Raw genomic sequence first — 21954 nt, forward strand, 5'->3', positions numbered from 1 at the left:
AGAGTGGAAAAAATACACTAAAAAAAATGTTTTCGCAGCTAGCCAAAAATTATCTACATAACCTAAAAAAATTTTGAAAAATTCAAAAATTTTTTCTGAGCTCAATTTTAGTCAAAAAGATCAGGATGCTTTTGGACAAAACAATGTGTGTTTAATTCAAAATATTTTCGGATTTTTTAAATCAAAGGATCGCTCAGTAAACGCTAAAAATATGAGTGGGACACACTAAAAAATGGGTTTTTTTAAATTTTGAGGAATTTCCGGCGAGAAAATGGCAAATCTATATTCGCCATTCAAAAGAGTGGAAAAAAATACACAAAAAAAAATATTTCGCAGCTAGCCAAAAATTATATACATAACCTAAAAATTTTTTGAAAAATTCAAAAAATTTTCCTGAGCTCAATTTTGATCCGAAAAATCTGAAAAAAATCAGTATGTTTTTGGTCATAAAAATCTATATTGACAAATTTTTTCACAGTTTTTAAAGCAAAGGTTCGCTCAAAAAAAATGTTTTTCGAAGAAACACATTTTTTGCGATAGGGGACACCTGGGGCCACGTAGGGAGCTAAAATTTTGGTTAGGGGGGTTTTGAGGTATGTACTTTCGATTGCCCTATACCAAGTAAGAATCGAGCCGAGTGCAGATTTTACCATCTTATCCCGCTATAGCCTTTGATTCGAAAAAAATGTTTTTTCGAAACACTGTATAAATAATTATGTTAATGTTTATAGTACTTAGTAGAGAATTTAATAACCTTTCAAATGAGCTATCACACGACCCCTATTTTCATTTAAAAACATCACTGATGACGTCATCACGCCCAAATGGGCAACGTCACTAGTATGTTATATATGCTAAAAAGTCGTAATTTAAAAATAAAAATTGAACTGTTTCGGGATTTTTTTCTAAAATCGTCCATTCTCGAGAAAATGAATTTATTCCAACCTTTACGTGCTCACTGTATACCTAAATTAATTTCTATCTAATCAAGTTTTCAAAATGTTTTCGTTGTTAATTTATCAGTATTCTAAAAGATGGTAAAATACGTCTATTATATTTCTCTATGTTTCTGTAGAAATTAATATCAATTCATCAATAACTTTATTAATTTATTTGCTTTTATTTAGTTATGTAACGTTTGGGACTTTAGTTTTTTAAATTCTAATTGTTAGAAATTGAGGTATTCTTCTTCTACGGTACTACAGCCCAAACTGAGCCTTGGCCTCTTTTATTTTTTGCCTGCACCCTTGCTTTCTGTGTCTGCTCTTCTCCATACACGGACTCCTAAAAGGGCTTGTGAGTCGCTGTTTACTGTGACTGCCCAGTGCTTTCTTGGCTTTCCAAACGGTCTATTTCCCTGCAATCTAGCATTCAGTGCTCTTTTTGGTAGCCTATCCTCTCCCATTCTTATCACATTGCCCATTGCAATCTTTGTATTCTAATAAAGTCTGACAAGGGTGCTTCCTTATAAAGTTGATAAAGTTCGTTATTGTATCGGCTTCTGAAGATTCCGTGTTCCCTCACAGGTTCTAATATTCTCCTCAGTACTTTCCTTTCGAATGTGTCGAGTTTGTTTTTGGACCCATGCTTCACTGCCATAGCCTGCTATTGGCCGAATTAAGGCTTTATAGATTCTCATCTTTGTATTTCGGTGGACATTTTTAAACCGAAGGGAGAGGGCCAAATAAGCTCTGTTTGCCTGCGTTATTCTCTTCCGTATTTCTCCATCTTCTAGAAACTGAGGTATATAAATACATATATAATCATCAACAATGAACAACTAGTAATAAATAGAATAGTCGTTTGGAAGCTTAATTCATTTTTGCGTTTTTACAGGTGGAAGATCTGGACATGAGAATCGGCATTCACTCTGGTTCTGTTTTGTGCGGAGTATTGGGTCTTAGAAAATGGCAGTTTGATATATGGTCAACAGATGTACGTTTGGCAAACCATATGGAATCTGGAGGAAAACCAGGGTAAGCTCTTGCATTAAAAATTACATTTAATTTTCTATACAGTTGAGTCCAGGGTTCTTTAACCGTGCGTCATTAATATCTGGCGAGATAAAACACACACTTTTTATCTAGCATCATTGTTTTCCACGCATGAAGCTAAAGACAAACCAGCTACTGCCTGTTATTAAGTAAAGACACATGTTATTTTTATGAAAGCTCGAGACTCAGTACATCTAAAAGAGATAGGTACAAAATAGACACTTGGAATATTTTAAGTACAATTTGTGTACGTTTCTGGTTTGTTTACTTGCCACTGCCAGTTTGTTGGATTATTTGCTGTTTTTGTCCTGTTTTTGCATTAATAAGTTATTTATATTACACAAACAGTTGTTTTCACAACTAATTTTATATTGGAGTTTGAAATTTTATGGTAAGTGTATTCTATTTGTCCATTAATTTCATAAAAAGTTAACCTCATCCACAGTTAAGGAATGGTTTTGTTTAAGTTTTCGTAAAAATAAAATTTTTATTGTCAATTATTTATATTATAACAAATATTTAATTAAAATGAAAATAATCGATTTCGTTTTGATTCAAATCGAGTCTCTTGCCATCCTCTGACACCGTGTTTCGGGGTCTACCCTTTATCAAAGAGGCTTCGCAAGAAGACTAAATGTTTAATTACACTAATGATATTAAAAGAATTTATTACGCTACTTCAAATGTAGCTGTAATTCTGCACCAAAATTTTAAAGGAAAACTAACATTTTAAATTTTATTATTTACTTGATAACGTCAATTTTTTAAATATAATCCGTGATCGTAGCAGTAGCCACTTTCTGTCACTTGCTGTTGCGTGGAATAGATTTTCGGGTTATTTCGTATGCTTTAAATGATGACGCACGGGTAAAGACTCGCGGAGTCAACTGTAAATATGTTTATTTTTTAAGTACCTATACTTATTTTTTAAGGTTGTAGATTAAAAGGTCTCCTTTGTGGAATTAATTAAAGGGGGTAATACACGAATCAGCAAAACTAATAGAGCAGTCAATGAGGGTATTTGGCTCCGAATTCCATCCTACCAGATCGATTTACTTGATATTTTCACAGTAAGTAGGGAATAGCTCAAGAAACAAAGTCTACCCTATGCCGATGTGCGCTTTTATCTTGGGGGGTGAAAAATGTTTTGGTTAAAATAGCCACGAAAGAGGCTAGAAAACCTAATTTTAAGCAAAAACTGTTCTATAATTATTTTTTGAAAACTCAATACTTTTTGAATTATTCGTGGTTGAAAATTGGCCATTTTCATTGAAAACTGACACCTCTTCGGGCGGATTTTTGCGAATACCTTAAAAACTATGCATCTAACAAAAAACTGTATAAAATATTTCTCTAGGTTATAAAAAAAAAACAGATTCGTTCCTTCATAAATCTTCTAGTTAAAATATAAAGAGGGATATGGTAAGTAAGAAGAGTTTGGTTTTTTTCTGCATGCTCAAGTCAATGGATTCAACTTGAAATAACAGAGAAACTGTCGATTTTAGGTGTATAATATTACTAATAACTTTTGTAGTGCTTAAAAAGACCTTTAAACGAGCAATACTAAATGTCGATTACATTCAAACTAAGCCAGATATTCTGCAAAATAGTTGATGACTAATGTATTTTAAAAAGAAATGAAAGTATATTTAACCCCTCATCCATCAGAATTGAAATACATCGTTTTCCTTCTACAATACTTTTTATTATAGTGTTATTTCAAAAGTTCATGTTCAAAAAGGTCATGTTCAAAAAGTTGAACTGGATTACAATAAATGGTTCTTGAAAAAAAAAATAAGATCAAATTATAGAGCGTATTTTTAAATTTTCTTAAAAATCTTCCTTTTCCTCCATGTAACTCGAAAAAGATAAGAGATACGAAAAAAAGATACCACACAAAAATGTAGGGCTTTTTCAGATAAAAATTTCCTTTTTATTTTTCATTACCATATCTCTTATCATTTTCAAGTTACATGCGCTCTATAATTTGATCTTTTTTTTTTTCAAAAACCATTCATTTTAAACCCGTATAACTTTTTGAAAATAGAAATAACACTATAATAAAAGGTATTGAAGAAGGAAAACAATTAATTTACATTTTGGTGGATGGGGGTTAAAATTACTTCTCATTTTTTCTTAAAATACATTAGTAATCAATTTTGTTTGCAGCATATCTCACTTTTTTTAATGTAATGGACCTTTAATATAGCTCATTTTAGAGGTCTTTTCAAGCACTACAAAACGTACTAGTAGCATTGTACACCTAAAATCGACCGTTTCTCTGTTATTTCAAGTTGAATACACCAATTTGAGAATATACCAAAAAACAAACGATTTTCACCTAGCATATCTCTTTTTGTATTATAACTAGAAGATTTATGAAGGCAAGTGTCTCTTTGTTTTTTATAACCTACAAAAATGTTTAATATAGTTTTTTTAGTTAGATGCATAGTTTTTAAGGCAAAAAACAGTTTTTTTGAAAATGGCCAATTTTCAACCACGAATATCTCAAAAAGTATTAAGTTTTCAAAAAAAAATTATAGAACAGTTTTACTTAGAATTAGGTTCTCTAGCGAATTCCGTGGCAATTTTAACCAAAAAATTTTTCACCCCTAAGAAGGGGTGGGAACAGTGCCGGATTTAGGGTACTTGCGGCCCTTGGCCAAATTATCCCTAACGGCCCACCATACTTCACGATTATGTAACTAAAGCATAATTCTACCACATGTTTAGTAGAATAGCGGCCCCCTTTTGCTTGCGGCGCTAGGCCGCGGCCTAGTTGGCCTAGTGGTAAATCCGGCACTGGGTGGGAACCACCCCCAAGATAAAGGCACACATCGGCATAGAGCAGACTTTGAATTAGGAGATAAGTAGAGGCTATTCCCAAGATTTCATTAAAATCTATGCAGTAGGATAGAATTCGGAGGTAATATCCTATTCTTGCTACCATTGACTGGCGTATAAATGGAATTCTGGGGAATTAAGATAACAATGAAAAACCAAAAGCGCACTCTATGGTGAAGTAACCGAGTAGACGCAGCTATATATATGCATGCAAACAAAGGAGCAGAGGGCGAAAAAAAGCTATTTAATAAAATTGCCAAAAAGAATTAAAAGGTGCGGAAAGTCCTGGAAAGAATTTGGGAATATTTTAAATGAAGGTTCTAAAAATAACAATTGATCCTTTTAGTCCAAGTAATGAAGCATAAAATAGGACAAAACCTCACAATTTTTACAGAATGGATCGATTTGCTTCAAAATTTGAGAATAAGTAGTGGCTAGTCTAAGGATCAAAATCTATATGATGCCAAAAGGCGCTTTTACGATGGGGGTGGTTGCCACCCCATCCCGGGGGTGGAAATTTTTTATTATATTTTGACCACAAAAGTTGGTAAAAACGTTCATTATAAGCAGAAAACGTTCTATACATTTTTTTGATAAAATTAACAGTTTTCGATTTATTCGGTATCGAATGTGTTAGTTTTATACCGAAAAAATCAAAGTTTTTAATCAGTTTTCTGCTAATAACTCAAAAAGTTTTCGTTTTATCAAAACAACTTTACTTAACAAAAATGTACCCTTTGAAAAAATAAACAAAACGGTGTTTATTAATTTTCTTTAAGACCAACAGTAATCGAGCTACACTTTATTGTATGTTAGCTCTTCTTCGTCAAATGCTAAATATTGTAGTTTCAAAGTCAAAAGACGGGAAAACTATGCATTTTTCGAGCTAAACTTATTGAAACTAATTTAAAGTATTTAAAAATATATATCTCCAAAAATAAAATAAAAGTATCTAGCTCCAAAATTAAGTGACTTATAATGAAAAGAATGTCAGTCCCTATTTTTTTCAGCAAAAAGTGATCGGAAACAATCTCCTAATCACAACCCTAATTAAAATTAGTCATTGGCCTGATTTGATCTTCTTTATTTATGTGTTATTAATAGGTTCTAGAAATCTGATCGTCGTAGAATGATTAGTTTTTAAAAAAATGGAGTTAAAAATGAATAATGAGTTTTTGTAGTTTGGTAAAAAATGCCCTTTTCTTCAGAATAGAAAGATTAGCATCAGATATACTAAAATATATTTTAATATGAAATTGTAGCTTATTTAATTTCCAAGGACTTGATTTGCAAAAATTGTTTTTACGGCAAAAATTGAGTGAGCTGTTGACCATTAAAACTTGTAACAACATGAAAAAACCACCTTTACCAACCCTTTCAATGTGACCTCTTTTTGTGACTGAGGATTTTAAAAGGATTTAATATTAATAGCCCTATATATCGTACACCTAGTTCAATTGTGCCACAACTGCAAAAAATTCGAATTTTGGGTTAAGGTTGTAAAATATTGCCTATATAATGGCCCATCTAATTCAATACAGCCTGAACTAAAATATTGTTTTGGATATGTATAAATTAAGTTACTTCGGTATTTCACTGTAGGGTTTTTGGAGGTTTTGAAAATGCAATATGGCCATAACTGGGAGATATGGCGATAATATACACTGCCACAATACAACCGATGTAATTCAATACGTTCAATATGGCCACAACTTCAAAAATCAAGAGAGATGTGGCGATAATATACACTGCCACAATACAACCGATGTAATTCAATACAGCCACAACTGCAAAAATCAATTGCTTTTTTCATTATATTGCCGCCGTATCTTCTAGGTATCGTTTTATAAATGACTTTCTTCACAATGCAATATCGCCATTAACTATCAAAATCATAATAACGTTTTCTTTTTAATAAATTGTAATAAGATCCAGCGAATAACTGTATAATATGCTACCTAAATTGTAATTTCGAAGCCAGTCATTCTCAAAATAAATTATTTACAGGGCATAACGCGTTTGCTACAGAACGTTTTGCTCATTTCTCGAGAATATTGTATTTTGCACTTGTGGCACTATTGAACTAGGTGTGCAATATCTTGTAAAAAGCTATACAATTCTTTTTTACCAAACTTTCTAAGATAAAAAATAAAAAAGTAACGGTTAAAAAATCAATATATTTTTTTGAAAAAAAAAAGGAGAAAACCAATTGGAAGCATAATAATGTAAGTTAGTTAATATGAAATTATAGGTCATTTGATTCCCAAGAACTTGGTTTAAAAACATTTTTTCTACGGCAAAAATTTAGTGAATCGTAAATGAGTATACCATGGAAAAACATTGATTTTTTAGATATAAAACTAACACTTTAGATAGCGAATAAATCGAAAACTATTAAATTTATCAAAAAAATGTATAGAACGATTTTTGCTTAGAATGAATGTTTTTGTGAACTTTTGCGGTCAAAATATAATAAAAAATTTCCACCCCCGAGATGGGGTGGCAACCACCCCCATTACAAAAGCGCCTTTCGGCATCATATAGATTTTGATCCTTGGACTATCCACTACTTATTCTCAAATTTTTAAGTAAATCGATTCATTCTGTAAAAATTGTGAGGTGAAAAGCTTCGGTTCCTGGACTATTTTGGAATAAGATCAAAGTATTAAGAGGGCAAAAAAACAGAAATATGCGGCATAAAATATGGAAATCACAAGATATAACATAAACCACAAGAAATGGTAATAATCTGAAAAGAGAGATAAACATGTAAATTTATATGAACCTTTAACTACACGCGCTGGCGTACTTTGTACGCCAGATATAAGAATTCTACTGGAAATATATTTAAAAATTTAATTTTTGACCTTGCTTATTTTTCGAACCTATCACTGGAATGTGCTTTACAATTTGGTTTTAGTTTCGTTATAATCGGCGTTCTGGAAAGATCGTAATTTACATTTTATTATTTGTTGTTTCCGGTGGTGGACAATATACCCCAGGATTATATTACTATAAGTCGTAATATAAGTACATATTTTAATTGTTTTTTAGTCATTATGGCAAAAAATATATTTTTCTTTGTAAACAATACTTTTTCTCCTGTAAAAAATTACATTTAAAAAAATTTTTTATTAGTAATTTTGTTTATCATGGAATCCAGTTATTCCATGATTCCAGTTATAAATCCCAATTGGCTTACTGAAAAGGAACTCCAAGTATTTACTGATGCCGAATAAGGTTTATAACAAACAACTAAGTGTATTTTTTCAAAAAAAATTAAACAAATCCGCTGTTTTTAAGTGTATTTTCTTGTGGCGTACAAAGTACGCCACGCGTGTAGTTATGTTATAACTTGATGCGCGGGTAGTTAAAGGTTAAAAGAAGATACAACCAGCTCCAGAGAAAAGAGACAGGACTTGCGAAACAGACAAAAAGAATAGAACCAGAGATGATAAAATGAATGTGAGGGACACGGAGGAACTAGAACTACCATTTGTATACTTGGAATATGCATTTGACACAATAGATCTAAAAAATAACTGATAAATATTTAAAACAGATCAAAACCGCGAGTAAACCAATGCAAATGGTAAAGTCAATACATGAAAATGCTAGAGCGTCAATACAAATCAGGAGAGAAAGAATAAGAGTTGGATACAATCTACTTATCCCCACACAAATTTAAACACTACTATAAGCAGACTACATAGTGTTTATAGCAACCAATCACAGCAAGATAAAAAAATCAGTGAACATAAAATATGGTGAGAAGAGATAGAATAGATAGACAGTTGAAAATAATAGTATATATAAAGAAGTGCAAGATAACGAGCTTTAACAACAAAAATGCAACACAAATGACAAAAGAGGAGGTCTCAAATGATGCAAACTTGGATTTGGAAATAACTGATAAACAGAAGAAAGTCAACAAAATCTACTATACGATAAATAAAACAATATACGGTAAAAAATACGCAACAAAACGCAACCAGTAACATACTGCGATAAACATACGTATATTGTCATATGCAAGTAAAATCTGAATAATGTAAAAAAACATAAAAGTAAATAAATGATTGAAATAAAAACTATCTAAATTTACCATCAAGATGCAGTAGAAATAAACAAACCAAGGCACGTTAAATGCTCCTAGGAGCACTCCCGAATCATAATTTACAATGTGTAAACTTTGGAAATCATGATTTGGGATTTACAATGTATATACATTGTAAATTATGATTCGGGAGTGCTCCTATAGTCCAGGAACCGAAGCTTTTCACCTCGCAATTTTTACAGAATGGATCGATTTGCTGGAAAATTGGAGAATAAGTAGTGGATAGTCCAAGGACCAAAATCTATATGATGCCCAAAGGCGCTTTTACCATGGGGGTGGTTGCCAGCTGATCTCGAGGGTGGAAATTTTTTATTATATTTTGACCGCAAAAGTTGATAAAATATTCCTTCTAAGCAAAAAATGTTCTATATATTTTTTTGAGAAAATTAATAGTTTTCGATTTATTCGCTATCGAAAGTGTTAGTTTTATATAAAAAAATCAATGTTTTTCGATAATACTCATTTACGATTCACTCAATTTTTGCCGTAGAAAATTTTTTTTCAAACCAAGTTCTTAAGAATTAAATAACATACAATTTCATATTTACACATTTTTCCTATCTCTGAAGATAATCTTTCTATTCTGAACAAAATGGCATTTTTTACCAAACTACAAAAATTCGTTATTCGATTTTAACCCCAGTTTTTTAAAAAATAATTATTCTCAGCCAGTCAAACTTCTAGCATCTATTAATAATACATAACTAAAGAAGAATGAATAAGGCCAATGACTAAAAACATAGCTAACTAACATTATTATGCTTCCAATTAGATTTCTCCTTTTTTTTTTTTTCAAAAAAATATATTGATTTTTTAACAGTAACTTTTTTATTTTTTATCTTATGAAGTTTGGTAAAAAATAATTTTGTAGGTTTTTAGAAGATCTATTAATATTAAATCTTTTTAAAATTCTCAGGCGCAAAAAGAAGTAACTTTGAAAAGATTGACAAAGGTGATTTTTGCATGCTATTACAAGTTTTAATTGTCAATAGCTCACCCAATGTTTGCCGTAGAAAAATTTTTTGTAAATCAGGTTCTTGGGAATTAAATAGGCTACAATTTCATATTTAAACATTTTTCGTACCTCTGATGCTAATCTTTCTGTTCTGAAAAAAAGCCATTTTTTTCCAAACTACAAAAATTCGTTATTCGAATTTAACTCCGTTTTTTTTAAACTAATCAGTGCCGGATTAACCATTAGGCAAAGTAGGCAGTTGCCTAGGGGCCTCGACCCCAAAAGGGGCCTCGCAGCCCTCGCAGGGCCCAAAACGAAAACTATAAAATTGTTAAAATATAAAAATTTGCCAAATTTTTACCTTTACCCAACTGACAATATATTCTAAACAATATGTTTCTACGAGTTGTATCTGTTTTGAGTAATACCTACTAAAATATTTTTATACCACTTTAAACTGTTAAAAAACATTTCAGGTAACCTAGTAAATACAAGATTTTAGCAATATAAGTACCTACAAATGGGGTAAGGTTATATCAACATAATAAATTTATAAATAATAAATAATAATAAATAATAAATTTATTTGAATTTGGACATTTGCCACGTACATTCTATGAAGTCTTATAATTCTATTGTATTTACTAAAACTTAATATTATTGGCGTTGGATGGTTTTATTTAAACATCGATGGTTCTTTCAATCTAATATTTATATCGAAGTTATCTTTTCTTGGTTTGGTTTTGTTTGTTCTTTGGAAGAGAATAATTGTAATCGTGTAGTTAGGCGCAATAGTTGATTTTATAAATTTGCACATCAGACATCAGATTGATTAATATTTTATTCTAATAACTCTTCATTTTAAAGCAGTGCCAGGGCACTTTTAAGTGATCGCCAGACACCTTAATTTTTGACTTAGGGTATTTATCTGTTGTGCTTGGTATAATATTGAAATTTAAGCATTTTTTTTATCTCTACCATATTTAAAACAGGTAAGTTATTTTCAATAAAATGTATGTAGTCCAGGGTAATGCCTAAGGTTTTTTCCATGACACTTTAAGAGCAAGGACACTGAAGCGTTTTTTCGACAAGTAATGCCTATAAGAGCATATTATTAGGATATATATTTCCTGCGTAGGATCTGGCGGCCATTTTTATTTATAAACAATTTAGTGTCAAAAAACGGCATTTTTCCTTTTTTTCAAATCAATTGAAAACAGTGAAACTTATGGGTTTTTAGTACAAACATCTTCGAGAGTATGGAAAAAGCTTTAAAATGGATTATTACAAAACAAAGTTTGATATACTAATGGATTATTACAAAGGTTAATATAATTGCGAAGAAGGTCCAAATTGCAAAAAAATTAATTTCGCATAACTATTGTAAAAATGAATGTACAGCTTTGAAATTATTTTCAAATGAGGGTTCTTTGGTGCTTAATTTGTGACAAAAATTTCAAAGCGGTTCATTCAATTGTTTAAATTTTATACAATCCACAATGAAAGAGCATGAGCTATATTTTCAACTTGGTTTAAAAAAGTAAATAAAAAATGCATTTATTAGTAATAAATAATTATAAAAAATATCATCAATCTTTCCTTATAAACGTTTTATTTTGTATAGAATAAATTATATATATTTATTATTTATTACAATTTTTTATCACTATGTATATCTAGAATTTTTGGAGTTATTATCAAAAGAAAATAAAATTTATGTACTTATATTGAAAAAAAATTTTAAATCATATTTTTTTCAAAAATATTCATTATAAACCGGTCAAAATATTTGAGGTTCTTACTAATGCTAAAGTATAAAAAGTCTTATAGGAATTACTATAAATTTTATTTTTTTGGAAATAACGATGTTTTATTTTTCACTTTTTTCTAAAAAATTTGAAAGTGTCCTCTTATTTTCACCATAAGTTGCTTAATTTTAATGTTATTATTAAATCTATTAACTCATTAATTTCATAGGTATACCTGATTACTTTGGCAAGTTAGTGTTTAATAAGTATATTTTTTATAAAATACATCGTGTTCCCGATATTTAAGCTTGAATATGTACCTATAATCCGTTTGAAAATTATTGATTGTACAGTTTTTACGACGCAGGTCATTTGTAGGGGAGAGTTGGATAAAACGGGATAGTCGGATAAAACGGGATACCTAGCCTAGAGACCCAACTAGTAGTGATCGGACAACGACGGAAACTTGTTATCAGTCGTCATTTTAACATTCTCAGTTCGTTTTACCTCGATGCCACTATTTTATGAAAAGTTGTTGTGTTTAGAATTGTTTGACTCTATTTTTTTGATACTTTGTAGTTTTAAGTGCGTTGTTTTCTACATTTTACTGCCTACATATATAAAAATATAATTCCGGTGACTATTACATTTAATTAAGCAGTCATTAACTTAACAAATATTCTCATGTGTAGTCTACCTAATTTTACTTTCACATTTAGGCAGCAGCCATTTTTGTTTTGAAAAATGTCTGAGTTTGACAAAACGGGACACTTATAAAGTTATAAGTTGGATAAAATGGGATACAGTTTCTTATGTCCCGTTTTATCTACCTATTTATTTGTTGTCTTATTAATTTTTTAAATAGAGATATGAAGCGTTTTCTCATACCGCAGAAAAGAACAACATATGTTTATGTGACTTTAGTTCTGATATACGTACCTAGACCTAAATAAAAGGTCTTATTTCCCATTTTGCCATAAAACGTAAATAACGCCTATTTTTAAGTTTCTGACTACTGAAGATATTATTCTTTCAAGAGTAAATTTTACTATACAGTTTAATGTCTACTTGATTTAGACATAAATTAAGTTTTAGATAATTTTATACAAAAAATTAAATATTATAAACCTATCCCGTTTTATTCAACCGTGGTTGTATAAAACGGGATGTGTAGCACTTTAATAAATATTTTTTTTACTATTTTCCAGTTATTAAAAATAGCTAGAGATACGTGTTTTGTGTGCTGCAATAAATTTTATACCTATAAAAAATAATATTATGTTAATTTCTTTAACATATTTTCCGTAGTGAAGGTAAACAAGAATGGTATCCCGTTTTGTCCAACTCTCCCCTACCTATTTACGGACAATAGATTTAAGTACTTGCAGTAAAAAATAGACTTTCAATTAACTATAACTTACTTTGAATTAATATTATTATTAAAAGGTTTTTAATTAAGTAACTTATTGTATTTTTTATTAGCTTCAATTTTGGTAATAACAACTTTAAAACCGATTTAAAACATGTATTTTTTTCACAAAAAATTCAAATCTTTGATCTTTAGTAACTCAAAAAGCATTGATTTATTTTGATGACCTGATATAACGTAATTTTTGGCTAAAAATTTATCCCTCTGTCTATTTATGAAGTTATTTTTATTAAAATAATTTTCACCCATTGAACAGGGGTGGCAACTGTTTTATATGATCAGATCTGTAAGTTTCATATATTCAAAGTGCATATTTTTTAAACAAATTGGTTATAGTAGAATTTTTAATTTTGAAAAAATGATTTTTTTTTCAAAATAACTTAAAAATTATTAGAGATACCAAAAATCTCAAACCATATAAAAAGTATCTTTTTCTTAAGGGGCCTCATAGCTTTGGTTGCCTAGGGGCCTCAAGATTCTTAATCCGGCACTGAAACTTATCATTCTAAGCCGGTCAAACTTCTAGAACCTATTACTAATACTTAAATAAAGAAGACCAAATAATGTCAATCACCAAATTTAAATTAAGGTGGTGATTAGGAGGTTGCTTCCGATCACTTTTTTGAAAAAAATAGGGACTGACATTCTTTTCATTATAAGTCACTTAATTTTTGAGCTAGAGACTTTTTTTATTTCTAGAGATAGATATTTGTAAATGCTTTAAATTAGTTTTAACAAATTACCCTCGAAAAATGGTACACGACAATTAGACCGAAATCATTAGACCGAAAGCAGTAGACCGAACTCATTAGACCGAAAAGTACTTTACCGAAACCTCATTAGACCGATCAGCATTAGACCGAAATAGTAAATAAATTTAAAAAGTTTGCAGTAAATTATGCTAAGATTTTGTATATCTGTCTTTTTGATTATTGTATTTTTCTTGTATTATTTTATATATAGACTGTGTAAATTGTTACTCTGTACAGTTAGTCCTGTCGCCAGGGGGGGTACAACGGCCTCGTTAATTCAGATGGACTTACTCAAGTTTTTTTTATGTATTTTGACCCGAAGAACACGAATTTTTTGGGTAACAGTTGATCCGGATGTCGATAAGATTGTTATAGACCAAGAACTTGAGGAATCAAATAACAGCGATTTTTGGCAAAACAAAACAATATTTTGTATTTTTTGGGCCATTTTAAGTAAAAAATATTTCTACAAGTTTTTTCGTAGGATGCACAGTTTTCGAGATAAACGCGGTTGAACTTTAAAAAAATCGAAAAATTGCAATTTTTGAACCCGAATAACTTTTGATTAAAAAATAAAATAGCAAGTCTGCTTACCGCATTTGAAAGTTTAAGTCAAATTATATCGGTTTTGATTATTTGCATTGGTAAAAATTTATTTTTTTATTGTTTAACAAAGCTATAAACACGTAGGGTTTCCCGTGCTTTTACATGCGTTTTAACGCATGTAACATAGAAATAGTCTTGATTGCACTAGTACCTATTCTACCTACTCGTTCGATTTTAAATGAGAAATCATAGAAACATCACTCACGCACTAGTTGTTTGTAGCTTTGTTTAACAATAACACAATAAATTTTTAGCAATGCAAATAATCAAAACCGACATAATTTGACTTGAACTTTCAAAGGCGCTAAGCAGAATTGCTATTTTATTTTTTAATCAAAAGTTATTCGGGTTTAAAAATTGCAGTTTTTCGATTTTTTGAAAGTTCAACCGCGTTTATCTCGAAAACTGTGCATCCTACTAAAAAACTTGTAGAAATATTTTTTGCTTAAAATGACCCAAAAAATACAAAATATTGTTTTGTTTTGCCAAAAATCGCTGTTATTTGATTCCTCAAGTTCTTGGTCTATAACAATCTTATCGACATCCGGATCAACTGTTACCCAAAAAATTCGTGTTCTACGGGTCAAAATACATAAAAAAAACTTGGGTAAGTCCATCTGAATTAACGAGGCCGTTGTACCCCCCCTGGCGACAGGACTAAGTCTGATATGAAATAATTTTCATCCGTTAAAGAAATTAGTGAAGGTAAAAATAAATTAAGGGTAGATGACGCTAACACCATTTTAACTGTTTATAATAACCATCCAAATAACATTTAGTTGTAATTACATTAGTCTTATCTCTTTTACTGCGACAAGTAAAAAGAATTGCTTTTCGGTCTTCTGCTGTTCGGTCTGGTGAGGTTTCGGTAAAGTGCTTTTCGGTCTAATGAGTTCGGTCTACTGCTTTCGGTCTAATGATTTCGGTCTCTTTACAGTAAACCCGAAAAATGCATAGTTTTCTCGTCTTTTGACTCTGAAACTACAATATTTAGCATTTGACGAAGAAGAGCTAACATATAATAAAGTTGTTCTGAAGCTATTTTCTTGTGGCATTTTTATAATCAAGTATATTCAAATGGGAAATAAGCCACAATTTTACCTAAAAATGATTTTATTAACGTTTCGACGCCCAAGTGGGGTGTCGTTGTCAAAATACAAAATAATACTAAATAAATAAAAATGTTGTTGCTTAGTAAAAAATTCTTCTAATAATTTATTTAATCTGACTCATTTATATCGGCAATTCAGACACGTATTATACATTTTAAAGTAGACGACTTTAAAATGATATTGCCAATATTGATGAGTTGCGTATATAATTACATACCCATATTAAAGGAGGAAGTCAATAGAAAGAAAATACCACAATTAGTAAATCAGTAACATATCGAGTTAGTACATATTTAGTATTATTTAAAATTTAAAATATCAAGTCAGAATTTGGTATTAGTTTTGAGAGTAAACTAAATGTAAACCCAAATACTTACGATGTCGGGATAGTATCACGAGGTTTTTCCTGGTTTTCCCTCGTGATTTACTATGGAATCTCTAACGCGAGAATTTCAGTGCCACCGTTGCATTTGGTTGTCTTTTTAAAGACAGATTACATGCTATGATTTTTTGTGGCGGATATTCTTGAGTTGGGATTGATTTCATGTAATCGAATGAACTATCTTTTAGTAAAGTCGTCCCAGGAACGCAACTCATCAATATTGGCAATATCATTTTAAAGTCGTCTACTTTAAAATGTATAATACGTGTCTGAATTGCCGATATAAATGAGTCAGATTAAATAAATTATTAGAAGAATTTTTTACTAAGCAACAACATTTTTATTTATTTAGTATTATTTTGTATTTTGACAACGACACCCGACTTGGGCGTCGAAACGTTAATAAAATCATTTTTAAGTAAAATTGTGGCTTATTTCCCATTTGAATATACTTGAATATAATAAAGTATAGCTCGACTACTATTAGTCTTAAAGAAAATTAAAAAAAAAAACCGTTTTGTTTATTTTTTTAGAAGGTACATTTTTGTTTAAGTAAAGTTGTTTTAATAAAACGAAAACTTTTTTAGTTATTAGCAGAAAACTTATTAAAAACATTGATTATTTCGTTATAAAACTAACACTTTCGATAGCGAATAAATCGAAAACTATTAATTTTATCAAAAAAAATGTATGGAACGTTTTTTGCTTAGAATGAATATTTTTACCAACTTTTGCAGTCAAAATATAATAAAATATTTCCACCCCCGAAATGGGGTGGCAACCACCCCCATGGTAAAAGCGCCTGTCAACATCATATAGATTTTAATCCTTGGACTATCCACTACTTATTCTCAAATTTTTAATCAAATCGATCCATTCTGTAAAAATTGCGAGGTATTGTACCATTTTAAGCTTCATTACTTGGACTACTAGTAGCATTTATCGTGTCTTGGTTTGTTTATTTCTACTGCATCCTGATTTTAAATTTAGTATAAATAAATAATTGAAATGAAAGTAATGAGGAAAATAACACACAATACCAATATTGACACAATCAGAAATAAGAAATCGTTTTGCATATACAGAGGATCGGAAACAAAAGATTATTAGAGGGAATATTACAAATTATTATAACTTAAAGAGTAAAGAAACGAAAGAGGGCGGTCAAAAAAAAAGAATAAATGAAATTATAAAAGCTGGTTAGGATTTATGCAACAATAATTCTTGCAATTTTAACCTTATGCTGGGGTTTTCAAACCCTTAAAAATGTGAAAAACCCTTTTAGGTCTGGATCCCGCGTATGAAAAAAAAGTTGATTAATAGCAAGCTGAAAATTTGTTAATAGCTTAAGGGTGTCTAGTCGAATAAACTTTGATATATGGGAACACTGAAACAGGGGTAATTTTAATTGTGGAACAGGTTAAAAATTTGGAACGGTCACAGCACGAAAACGGCACATTTATTTTGTCCGACAGAACAGACTTAAACTCTCCGAACAGAGATTAAACTCTCATGGAAAAATCAGACTGCTATTTATTACCTGTCATAATTCCTGTCATTTGACATATTCTACATGTTCCACTCATTAAAACGCCCATTTGGTGATAAATAGCAGTCTGATTTTTGCATGAGAGTTTAATCTCTGTTCGAAGAGTTTAAGTCTGTTCTGTCGGACAAAATAAATGTGCCGTTTTCGTGCTGTGACCGTTCCAAATTTTTAACCTGTTCCACAAATAAAACTACCCCTGTTCCAGTGTTCACACATATCAAAGTTTATTCGACTAGACACCCTTAAGCTATTAACAAATTTTCAGCTTGCTATTAATCAACTTTTTTTTCATACGCGGGATCCAGACCTATTTATCTAATATACTTTTGCCATGTGTAATAATTATCGGGTCGAAAATATTCATTCTATTTTCATAGTTAAAAAAGCAATTAAAAGACGTTTAATAATTCCGTTGCATGTCTATGTTATGACATATATTTTGTGTAATTAAAGTATACGAAAATAAATTGACATGATATTCTCACATGGTTTTTGAACAATACTTATTTTTTCATTGTCTTGAGAAAGTATTATTATTTGAATTGTAATTATTTCGTATTTCAATATAATACAAGAAAACCAAGTATATTTTTCGTTACTAAAATGGTCTTTAAAAACACAAAAGAAACTATAAGAAGACATAACGGAAACTGCTTACTAATCAACAGCGGCGGCTCGTGGGTCAATCTTCAGGGGGGTCATTTTGGTTTGAAAACTTCAAACTGTTGATTTTTTAAAGTATTTAAAAGATCTTTTAGCATTTATATTTTAGATAAAAAATACAGACTTAGATAAAACTCAATACTATTTACCCTAGTTTTCCGAAAATTAAATTTGTCTTTTTTTAGAGTAAATCTTTTAAAAAATATAGGAAAAATGGTATGAACAGGTTATTGACTGATATATAGATAGGAATATTTATAGTATAATAAATTGTAAATTTATTAAAACGAAACTTACTTTAAATATTTTTATATTTTAAGTCAATTCTTCTATCCTTTAGTTCTGCAAAATAGTCTATGACCTTCTCATTGAAATTTGGAATGCTCTTGACAAGCGTTTTCTCGATGCTCAGCATAGACAAGGCACTAAGTCTAGGTTGTCCCATCGTATTACGCAGGAATGTTTTTACTCTTTTTAAAGTAGAAAAACATCTCTCACTTTCCACGGTTGTCATAGGGAGTGTGCACAAAATATTTAATAACTTCACTGCTTCAGAAAATGTTTCAGACAAATTCATGTTAATAAAAAGCTGAAGTATGGCTACTGCACCAGCACTATTGCGAAAATCCTCACGACAATATAAGACTTCAAGTTCCGATTTTAGTTTGGAAATATTCACTGTGGGATAATTAGCCGTCACCATTTTTAAAATATTTTGCGGAAAGTTGGTAGTGTATGCTTCAAATTTCTCTATGTAGAATAACTGTGAAATCATGAGATGATCATTGAAACTAAACCTGTGATTTATTTCAGATATAATAATATCACAAATTTCAAGTGCAGTTCGTCGCTTTGGATCCTCTGCAGTAGTTTTTCTTTTTTTTGCTGTTGATGTGCTTGGTACTTCTGATTCCAAAATAGTATTTCTAATTATTTGGATATTGTTGTTAAAAGACAGGATACAATTTTTGACAGATATAACATCAATGTCTCGCATTTGCAATTGTTTAAACAATATATCAACATGGGGCATTATTTTATGGAAAAAATTTAACCAAAATAAAAAATGCTCATCTTCCAAATGTCTTTTTAAACCAGTTGCTTGATTTATATTGTTACCATCTTGCTCCTCATCAATAATTTCCTCTAAGCAAGATTTTAAATCATCTTTATAAGTGTATACAATTTCAACACATTTTGTATTGAAAGCCCATCGAGTAGGCGCAGCTTTAGGTAGCCTTACTTTAACCACTCTATCCAGAACCATCGTACGTTTTGGAGATCGGCCGAAAAAGGACGAAAATCCGTGTAAATTTGCAAAAAATATTTTTATCGGTTTGTGTTGACTCGCCGCTTTTTGGAGGATAAGATTAAATTGATGGGCATAGCAGTGAATGAAGTGTGCATTTGGGTATATTTCTTTAATTTTTGTTTGTACTCCTCCCAGTTTACCGCTCATGACTGATGCACCATCGTAACTTTGGGCAATCAATTTTTCAGGTGCTTCATTAATTTTTAATAATTGAAGTTCTTCCAATATTACATTAGTTAAATGTTGTGCTGTAGTACCTAGGGGGTTAACAAATTTCCAAAATCTTTCATGTACAATACCAGTTAATACATATCGCAATATGATAATCATCTGCGTTTTATTGGAGCTGTCTGTGGTCTCATCTACTTGAATGGCCACAAAATTTGTCTGGCCAATCTCCTTCATGATATGAGTATGCACAATGGCTAACATTGATTCTAAAATATCGTTCTGAATTGTTTTCGATGTTCCTTTAAATACTGTACTTTTTTCAATGTGTTCTTTAAACATTAAATCCAGTTCAGAAACAAAATCGATAAGGCCCAGAAAAATTCCACGATTATTGGAGCTGTCACTTTCGTCATGACCGCGCAATGCAATTTCGAAAACTCCACAAAATTTTACACAGTCGATTAGTTTGTTTAAAATATACCTATTTTTAGATACCAATTCATTAAAGTCATGCACAGATTTACGATATACACTATCAAGTTGCTGTCTTATGTTAACACGTCCTAAACTTGCGTAACTCATTGATGAATTTATATGAGTAGTTGAAGAGGCATGTTTTGTAATTTTCACTTTTAAATGCTTAATGTCAGTTACTCCATTTTTCGCCCATACAGCGTCATTCGAAAACAGTAAACACGGATAGCAAAAAAATGCATTTCTCACACTGCAGCCACAAATCCAATCACACAAATTGTACATTGATTCTTTAAAATATCTTTGAATGTCCTTACCCCTATCCTTTGTTGTTTGTTTTAAATTCATGTTTGGTTTTGGTCGACCACTTTCTTTTTTCTCAAGCCGCCGTTCATAATTTAGTGTTCCAGCAGATTTTAAGGCAATTATTTCGTCAACAACACTCATCTTGTTTTCTAACTAAACGTGAGGCCGTCGACTCTACTAGAGGTATACGACGGAAAGGTCACTCCCACTCTCGCCCACGAAATTGCTATCTGCCGTCTCTTTTCTATTTTACATGCATTTGTCCATAAGCCATAAGAACTGTATATAGACAATTTAAAATACGGCCCAGCCACGGGCTTGTGTATAGCGCGAGGCGCGACGTTATTATATCTATTATATTTGTTTTGCCAATGGAGACTGCTGAGAGAGAATTTTATATTTCAGAGTGAAGTTTTAGATAAAAGATATTTTTAATAAAATTGGTATTTTTATGAGATTATTTTAGGGGGGTCATTGACCAATTGACCCTAAGGAGGAGCCGCGCTTGCTAATCAATTGGTACGACTGTAAATAAAAGTAATAAAATTACATACATTTAAAACTCGATAGTTTGCCAATAAATCAAACAGAAATGAAAGAAGATATAATAATAAATATAGCAAATATAACAGAAATAATAATGTGGGCACCCACACATGAAATTGCCTGCTTCTACAAATGTATTATTCCGTTGCGTTTGCGAAAATATTATAGATTCTTTTATTAAAATGGTTCACAGTTGTAATATTATAATTCCAGATTTAGCTATACGGCTCACACTCCCTCTAAGGAGAAAATTGACTCATCCCAGATACCTACGGTATCAAAAGGATTGAGCTCTGGTGGGACTCTTTCCGTGTTATCGAGCTCTAGGTGACTTGGTATGCTAGAGTTTCTCCCAGAAATTTTCGTACGCATCTGGCCGTCGCGAGTAATACAGCTTTCTGCATGGTCTTATAAAGGTGTTCATTTAGACCCAGCTTTTTTATGCTTTCGAGGAGGGTCTTCGGAATGACTTCAGTAGTAGACATAATAATCGGTATCGTCTGGGTACTTTGCATTCTCCATTGCCTTCGTATTTGAATTTCCAGATCTCTGTACTTGGCGATCTTTTCAGTAAATTTACTACGTAGATTATTGTTGTTGGGTATTGCCACATCAATTAGTGTTGTTTGTCTTGTTAATTTATTAACTAGTACGAGATCTGGTCTATTATGTGCCACTGTTTGGTCTGTGAGCACAGTGCGGTCCCAGTATAGCTTGTAGTTGCCATCCTCAAGCATACTCTCAGGGACGTATTGATAATACGGAAGATGGTTTGTTTGGAGAAGTCCCAGCTTGATAGCTATCTCTTGATGAAGGATTTTTCCCACTGCGTCATGCCGTTCCTTGTATTCAGTTGCAGCAAATGCCTGACAGCCCCCTGTAAGATGTTGGATGGTCTCTTGGGCTTGACATCCATATCGGCATCTGTCGTTTTGAACCTGAGGGTCTTTGATAATATATTTCAGGTAATTTCTGGCTGGAATAACCTGATCCT

At 31.2% G+C, this 21954-nt stretch overlaps 1 protein-coding gene across 2 annotated transcripts in view; it reads left to right on the forward strand.

Annotated features, from left to right (window-relative positions):
* LOC126881536 (adenylate cyclase type 8) overlaps window positions 1-21954 on the forward strand; it is a 1218021-nt gene that overhangs the window by 1116483 nt on the left and 79584 nt on the right. For both annotated transcript variants that reach the window (XM_050645865.1, XM_050645866.1), the window contains exon 12: window positions 1837-1976. In XM_050645865.1, the coding sequence (XP_050501822.1) occupies window positions 1837-1976 (140 nt within the window). The remainder of the gene's footprint in view (window positions 1-1836; window positions 1977-21954) is intronic.

The sequence above is a fragment of the Diabrotica virgifera genome, chromosome 3 (genome assembly GCF_917563875.1).
Source record: "Diabrotica virgifera virgifera chromosome 3, PGI_DIABVI_V3a".
Classification (NCBI taxonomy): Eukaryota; Metazoa; Arthropoda; class Insecta; order Coleoptera; family Chrysomelidae; genus Diabrotica; species Diabrotica virgifera.